This window comes from Chelonoidis abingdonii, chromosome 1 (assembly GCF_003597395.2).
Source record: "Chelonoidis abingdonii isolate Lonesome George chromosome 1, CheloAbing_2.0, whole genome shotgun sequence".
NCBI classification, from domain to species: domain Eukaryota; kingdom Metazoa; phylum Chordata; order Testudines; family Testudinidae; genus Chelonoidis; species Chelonoidis abingdonii.
The window spans coordinates 189,060,322-189,068,180 of NC_133769.1; the positions used below are offsets into that span (position 1 = coordinate 189,060,322).

Here is a 7,859-nt window from a genome sequence, read left to right on the forward strand (position 1 = left end):
AACCGTCTCCGCTATCTTGCAAAGGCAAATGAATGCTGCTGTGTAGCACTGCAGTACTGCCTCTGTCAGCAGCATCCAGTACACATACGGTGACAGTGACAAAAGGCTAAACGGGCTACATGGTTACCATGCTGTGGCGTCTGCCAGGGCAATCCAGGGCAAAAGGGCATGAAATGATTGTCTGCCGTTGCTGTCATGGAGGAAGGATTGAGTGACAGCATTTACCCAGAATCACCTGCAACACTGTTTTTGCGTGGGGATCTCAACCCAGAATTCCAATGGGCGGGGGAGACTGCAGGAACTATGGGATAGCTATGGGATAGTTACCCACAGTGCAACGCTCCGGAAATTGACGCTAGCCTCGGTACACGGCTGAAATAATGTGCTTAGTGTGGCTGCGTGCACTCGACTTTATACAATCTATTTTAAAAAAACGGTTTATGTAAAATCGGAATAATCCCGTAGTGTAGACATACCCTAAGTGTAGTGTCTGTTAGAGGCTTGTAACTTGACATCAGCATCACAGTGTGAGGGCCAGCCCATGTTGGTGGGAAAGCGGAGTCAGCAGTCCCACAGTCCAGGTTTCACCCCAGGGACCCGGTCACAGTACGTTAGCCACACAGCTGTCTGAAAACTTTTGGTCTACCACAATACTCATGATCACCTCACATGATGGTCCGTTACAATGTCTTATAAAGATTACCAAGAATATATTAGTATCACAAGTGTGACATTAGAAGGATATACTTCAAAGAAATACCTGGGATATTGTTTTGTCCAAGTCCAAGATCAAAATACTTCTATAAATGAATAAATAGTATAACATATTTTGTAAAGTAATTATTTTATCCTGTATTGAATACAGTGTATGGGACTATGTTAAAAAATACCAAAGAACAAAACTTTTGTTTTTTTTAACAACTGGAGGTTAGCCGTAGTGCTATGATCACTGCTTTCCGGATGTGGCACTTCTAAGTAGACTATTGCCCTGTCTGGATAGCAAGATTTCTAAATTATAGATAGCACAAGAAGAGTTTCTAGTAATCCACAAAGTGTTAAGAAAAGTCTAAGCCACAAACAACTGACATAGTCTTTTACTGGTGAAATAGCTTGAGAAAGAGCGAGAGATCAAAAAAAAGGAACTACCACCCTCATAAAGGTTAAGTGCTTATTAAGCTGGCATCTGATCATTATTTTCCCCTGTTTTTCAGCTGACACTTAACATTACAATGTTTTACACTGGACTGTACCATCCATTTCTCTACTTGACACACTTTGAAGTAGTTTTGCGTGCAGCAAAGTAGTTTCTGTGTCTATAGGTACCTTTTAATTTTTGCAGAATCATTCAGTACATCTTTTAAGTATACTTAACTTTCTCTTAAGGAGGAAGGAATAATAGATCCTATGAATAACATCTTTACGGAATGCACGCTGATATCAGTAATTGCACACAGAAACCATTTGAGATTCCAAAAAGCTACAGAAGTGGTCTGTTGTCCCCAGCAAAATTTAGCTCTATTTCACATTACAGTTTCAATGGGCAAACAATGCAGAAGAACACTCTGTGTCTACGTTAACTCGTGTGGAAGAGGCACAGATGGTGCTTTAGCTATAGACTGATAATGAAGCTATTCATCCATGGGGTTGTATATTATGTTGTTACAGAACTGAAATCTGAAAGTGCTCTGATGCTACATAATGAGCCTTCATATAATAATAAAGCTGGAGACACGACATGAGATCCCAGTTCTCTCTCTCTCTCTGACACCCACAGAGGAAAGAATCGGAGCAAGGGATGCTTCTACTATGGACTGAATTAGGAAGGACGCGGGAAAGTTTAGCTAGAGGAGTTTGAGGGGTTCCCTGTGGTTGGGGTTTTTCTATGATTTAGTGGTTGTGAGAGATCTTGATGGATAGAATGGGTCAGTGAGGTGCAGATTTGCCGTGACAGAAGGTGAGTACCCTTTGTTGTCAGTCCTAGGGTTGCTTATTCTGGCACCCAGTCGTAGCACTTTGAAGGCCATCTTAAAATGGCTGAGAAGATACAATAATGCTGCCACACATTGAAGATGAGAAGAACTGGGAAGAGAGGCACTTGGTTTTGAAACTTGAGGTAGTGGGTAGGAAGAGACAATGCAGGAGAAGTAGTCAGAAGAGAAAACCTAGAGTGAGTTAGTCTTGGTTCCACTGGGTTTTTTTGTTCCTTATCTCTCAGGAAGGTGTCAGACTGAGAGTCATGTCTTTCTTTCATGCTGACTAATGAGACCACTGTTTAATTAGGCACTAACCATTCATGATTTAAGTAAAGCTGAGGTCCCTAAGTTTGCGTGCATAACCAAGGCATGGTTGGATGACACTGCATCCAACCTAAAATGTAGGTGCTCTCCCATCCCCAAACTAGATCAGAGACAGCACGTCTATTTGAAATGAGTCCTGGAAACGTATTCTTGCATGTAGAGTGTTCCCCTTCCCCTCCTCTTGCCCCATTAAAGCAGGGCACAAACACATCAATTTTAGTACTACAGTTACTTCAGTCTGTCTGTTCCACCTCACACTTGACCAAAGGCACGAGAATATTAGCCAAGCCAAGCCAATAAAACTAAAACTCCTTAACTATAAATTGAGTTGATGGCAATATTTTCAAATAGACTATTTTTACTGTTGTAGATAAATCATCAAAATTTTCATCCACTTCATCCCCTAAATCTGATCCCTTCACATGCAAAACAGCCACTTCTGGCATCTACTGATTCTTGAAAAGCAAAACCGAAAATCTAATCCTTGTAATCTTTTGCTGAGCCGGTTGGTAGGATGCAGATGGAGAGAATGAGATGTCTTGCCCTCTTCTATAATCTGAATCTAAAGAGTCTAAACCCACAAAGATAAATTAAAATCAGGGAGAAAACTATTAATTAAGAAAGCAGATGGCTCAACACCACCCCCCCAACAAAAAAATGAAATAAAAAACAACTCTTGTTGGCACTTGATCTTGACTCTGGCTGGACAAATCTCACCAGGGTAAAGAATATTACCACCACAGTGTTTGTGTAAAAAGCTAAAGAGATTTTTTTGAAAGCACATTGATGTTTCCACCGTATGTTCATATTAAGTGAGGCTTGTCCACAGCATTCCCCACAAAAAAATGTATTGAAGGCAAAATGGGAAAACCTCACATTGTCTTCAATATAATCCAAAACAAGGCTGAAGTCTTTGCTCTAACTTTTCAGTTACCTGGGTATCCCTCTGGCCACTGCATCAGCTGATGGCAGCAGCAGCCTTTGCTCCCTCAGGGTTGTGCTCACTGCACATTGAGAACCAGACTCTACCCCGAGTACAGTAGAAGTAAATGTGCATGGCACAGTGAGGGTTAGAGGCCACTGTTTGCCTCTTCCCAGCACCTCTTTCGGAAAATAGCAGCTCAGTAGATGCTAGCAGGGAACAATCTCTACTCTGTGGAAATGCAGGAGCTGAAATTTTGAGCAGTAAGGGAAGGAAAGGCTCCCTGCACCATTCCATCCCCATGCAATCCAGGCACATTCTGGGCCTTTGAAGCCTTAAACAACCCTTAAAACTATTTTTAAAAAGCTTATTCTAAATGGAGATCAAACTCTGTGTCTCTAGCACTGGCTGCATGAATCCCCAAGATCCACAAAAGTTTCCTCAAAATCAAGTCCCTCCTGATACAAAGGGCACAAACATTATCACTGGCAATTGCACTGCTTGCTGATATTCCTCTGGATAGAATTTTGGAGCTCATTACCAGTATCACAGTGACTGCTAAGGGCCTGAACCAAAACCCATTAAGTCAATAGAAAGGCTCCCATTGACTTCAGTGGGCTTTGGATCACGCCATACGAGAATGTCTAAAGAACACAATATACTGTTGTACAGACATATAAAAAGATCTTAAGTTTAAACACCCTGGTAGATCACACAGTGGTGTAAAATATTAAAATGCTACACCATTGGTATTTATGTTGTTGCAAGTTGTATATCCTGGACCAAATCCAAACTTGGTGTAAGTGGGCGTAACTCAAATGGAGTTCACCTGTTAATATCAGATCTGAATCTGAGCTTTTGAATTTCCCCTTTCATTATTTCACTTTTGATAACCAGGTGCTAAATTCTAGTGACCCTTACGCTGATGTTCAATAAGTTTCCACTGCTGACATATTTAACGGCAAAGGAAACCACTTACCCATGAATATGGAAGATCCACATCAGTGACAGAGCAAGTAAGATGCGGATGATGAGAACAACAAGTACAATTTTCCCATTTTTCTATTTTTGAGATCACGAAATCACATGGGCAGAGCTGATTATTGGGAAAGGGCTTCCAGTCACTCCATAGCTGAAATTCAGTTTCTGAATGGATGGAAATATTTCCTATATTGCTCAGTCTGGAAGTATAAGATCTTCCCAACGAAGCAGAAATAAAATCTGCTCTAGTCTCAGTTTCTTCCTTTCCCCTAGCATTGTCTTTCCAGACCTTTTTTTCCTGGGACTTGGTTAGTTTCATGCAGGAAATCAGGGCTTCCTCTTCCTCTTCAGAGAGATAGGAGTCTTGAGGTGGATCTTTAAAAATTGAAAAGATTTTCTTTTTACAACATGTTGCATTTGCATTCAGAATGTTTGCTACCATTTGAAAAGTTGCCTAACGAGTTGTATATACTGAAAGCAATCAAAAACTCTATAAACTCAAAGAATAATGGCAATTAGAGAGATGGAAAAGACCGATTAATAGGTCAATGACTCTATCCTCTAGAACCAAAGCAGGATTTATTTTCCTTTTGATAAAATGTCTTGCTGCTCCGTCAGAAGCCTGAAGAATTTTACTGGTTCACCAGGGCATTATAATGGTAATTTCTGCATTGAATATGGCGACTTCATTAAACAAACATCATTATGATACAATACTCACACAATGCATGAGTTTGGTTTAGGAGACTAATTGACAAGAGCCCAGAATATTTTCCTGAATATTTCACCTACTCATAGTCTATGCATGGAAATCTCAAAGTAGCTGCTGAACCCCGAATCTCCTCATGTGGTTTCACTGCATCACTGATCTGGCTGGGGCAGCAGTTCATTAAATGGTCTCAACTCATTTTGCTGGGATTAGTTTAAAAATAACCTTATATATAAATGCACCATATATCTACGCTAATGCTTGCACTTTAGACAAAGAACGGCTACGCAATCTGATCGGTGATCTGGTGAAAGCACTTGAAAATAACCCAAGTTCAGCATCAGCTTTAGAATACCTGCTTGGCATCAACTTTGGGATACTCCAAGCAATCAGGTGTGTTGCAACAATAACCTACTTTTTGTGCCACAGATTGTTGTGTTCTCTAGCACCTCCTACTGCCATTGACTCAAGGACTGATAAACATCATCTTTTCTTCTGTGTATTTTGCCTTCTTCATGTAAAGTGTGAGATAAAGCTAAGAAACTTGATAAAAAACACAATGGCCCCAAGATGAAAGCCTGAGTGTTCTATTCAGCTATATAGGATAACTTCCCACAAGCCCTCTCAGTTGGAAGAAACAGTATTTTTTACTAAATATAAACTGATGTAATGGGAAATAATTTTTCACATATCACCTTTGTTATGCTATCATGGCAGTGCAGTCACATTTGGTATGGCATCTAAGGTGTTGAAAGGAGCATCTAGAGTGACTTTGAATGACAGCCCAGCCCAAATCAAAGCAAGATCATTTATACCTTTGTTCAGTAAAGTGACATTTTCCAAATGTGTGTGAGTACATTAAAATGGCTCTTTACTTACTGAGAGGTATCAAAACATGTTTGACATCATCCATACTACGTATACTGGTTTTCTTTGTTCGGACCAATTTCTGCAATCGTTTTAATGTTCCCATTGATTCAGCTTTATTATCGTCTGATTCTGGAACCTAATTGAAAAATAAAATAAAAATGAAAATATATAATAAACATTATAATGTACTACACAGGTGTTCTATTGTTTATTTTGAGAAGCAAGGAAGTTCAGCATCATAGCCAAGGACTTTAGATCAGTGAACAAGATGAGGATTAATCATCTCTGCAATGGCTTTGGAAGACGAGTCTCAAGCGGCACGTTTGAGGTCACGTATATAATGACAAGAGGGCAACCCGAGAAAAAACTTCACAGGAAAATCAGGAGACCCATCAGTCCTAGATTCTGAATGGTGTGGAAATGTCCACAAAACTGATGACTATCACCAGGCAAAAGCATTTGCTTTTGAAACCACAATTCAAGTAAGAATTTAAGGATGGGCTTAAAATCCTTCCCTATTCAGGACAGCACTTAAGCATGTGCTCAACTTTTAACATATGCTTATATCTCAACTCTGTTGAGCCATTGGACTTGTGCTTAAGTGCTTTCCTGAATAGGGATGTTTCCCTAAACTGGGGTCTTTCTTCTCTTCCTAGCTTAAATTCAAATCATCCAGATAATAAGATGTTTACTGGGCACTTTCCAACATCACAAAACTATTACAACACCCTATTAGGTACAAACAATCCTCCAGAAGTTTGGAATTTAGGTTCCAAAGGCTTCTAATATTAAGTAACATCTCTATGTGTGTAAAACTATTAGAGAGTTTGGATTTAAACAGTATTTATTAATATAAATGGCTATATTATTATATAATGTAGCCACAGAGTGGCTTGAACATAGTGCATATCGAGAGCCAGGAACTCCTGAGTTCTATTCCCAGCTGCTACTTTCTCCTTGGAGTTGGGTGCAGAAATTCTCTGTTTCAGTAGCAAGCAAGCTGTTTCCCATGGTCAAATGTCACCTGCGGTAACTGCCTTTCAGTGGAAACCAGCAAACAAATAAATAAAAGGAGTAAAACTGAAAGGTTGTATTTTACAATGGTGGATTTTGGCACAATGCTAACTATGATCTTCTAATTAAATGCATATTCTCTGCTGGTGTAAATGGATCTAGCTCCATTGACTTCAGTGGAGTGCCTCCCATTTACACCAGCTGAGAATTTAGTCTAATATGTCAACATCTCTTCTGTAATATTACAAACAGGGCTGCTGGGGGGAAGGGGGACAAATGGGGCAATTTGCCCCAGGCCCCACAGGGAGCCCCATGAGAATGCTCTGGCCCTGGACCCACCTCCGCCTTCCCCAATCCCCCAGCGCCTCAGTGCACTGCTTCCAGGAGTGGCCCTGGACAGAGTTAAAGCAGCATGGCTCCGGCAGGGCATGAGCTCCTCCCTGTTCAGAGCCACATGGTAAGGGGGTGGGGCTGTGAGCTCTGGTCCTGCTGGAGCCAGGTCGCTGCTGCACTGTCCAGGGGCCAGGGCAGCTCCTGAATGCAGTGTGCTGAGGCTCAGAGAGAGGGGGAGAGCTGGAGGTAACCGAGGAGCGGTTCTGAACAGAGCTTAAGAAGTGTGGCTCCAGCGGGGCCTGAGCTCCTCCCCGCTTGGAGCTGCGTGGTAAGGGGGTGGGGCTGCGAGCTCGTGTCTGATGGGCAGGAGCTCAGGTCCCGCTGGAGCCACGCTGCTGCAGCGCTGTCCAAGGCCGCTCCTGGACATGGCATGCTGAGCCCCTGAGAGAGGGGGGAAGCAGGGGTAAGCAGCATGGCAGAGGGCTGGGGCTGGGGGGGGTTGGATAAGGGGCAGGGAGTCCTGGGGACAGTGAGTAGGCAGAAGTTCTGGGAAGTGGTTGGGGGCGGGGAACGGGGGGTTCGATTGTGGGCATTCCGGGGGCCTGTCAGGACTCTGCGAGGGTGGGGGTGGATAGGGGTTGGGGTAGTCAGGGAACAGGAGGGGTTGATGGGGGGTGGGGTCCTGGGGTGGTGGTTGGAGGGGGTCTCGGGTGGTCGGTGAGGGGACAAGGAG

At 42.4% G+C, this 7,859-nt stretch overlaps 1 protein-coding gene across 1 annotated transcript in view; it reads right to left on the reverse strand.

The window, feature by feature from the left end:
- Positions 1–7,859, reverse strand: part of LOC116828568 (SAM domain-containing protein SAMSN-1) — a 94,097-nt gene that overhangs the window by 65,505 nt on the left and 20,733 nt on the right. The window contains exons 4-5 of the mRNA XM_032786890.2: positions 5,789–5,915; positions 4,199–4,575 (exon numbers count right to left, since the gene is read on the reverse strand). Of these exons, the coding sequence (XP_032642781.1) occupies positions 4,199–4,575; positions 5,789–5,915 (504 nt within the window). The remainder of the gene's footprint in view (positions 1–4,198; positions 4,576–5,788; positions 5,916–7,859) is intronic.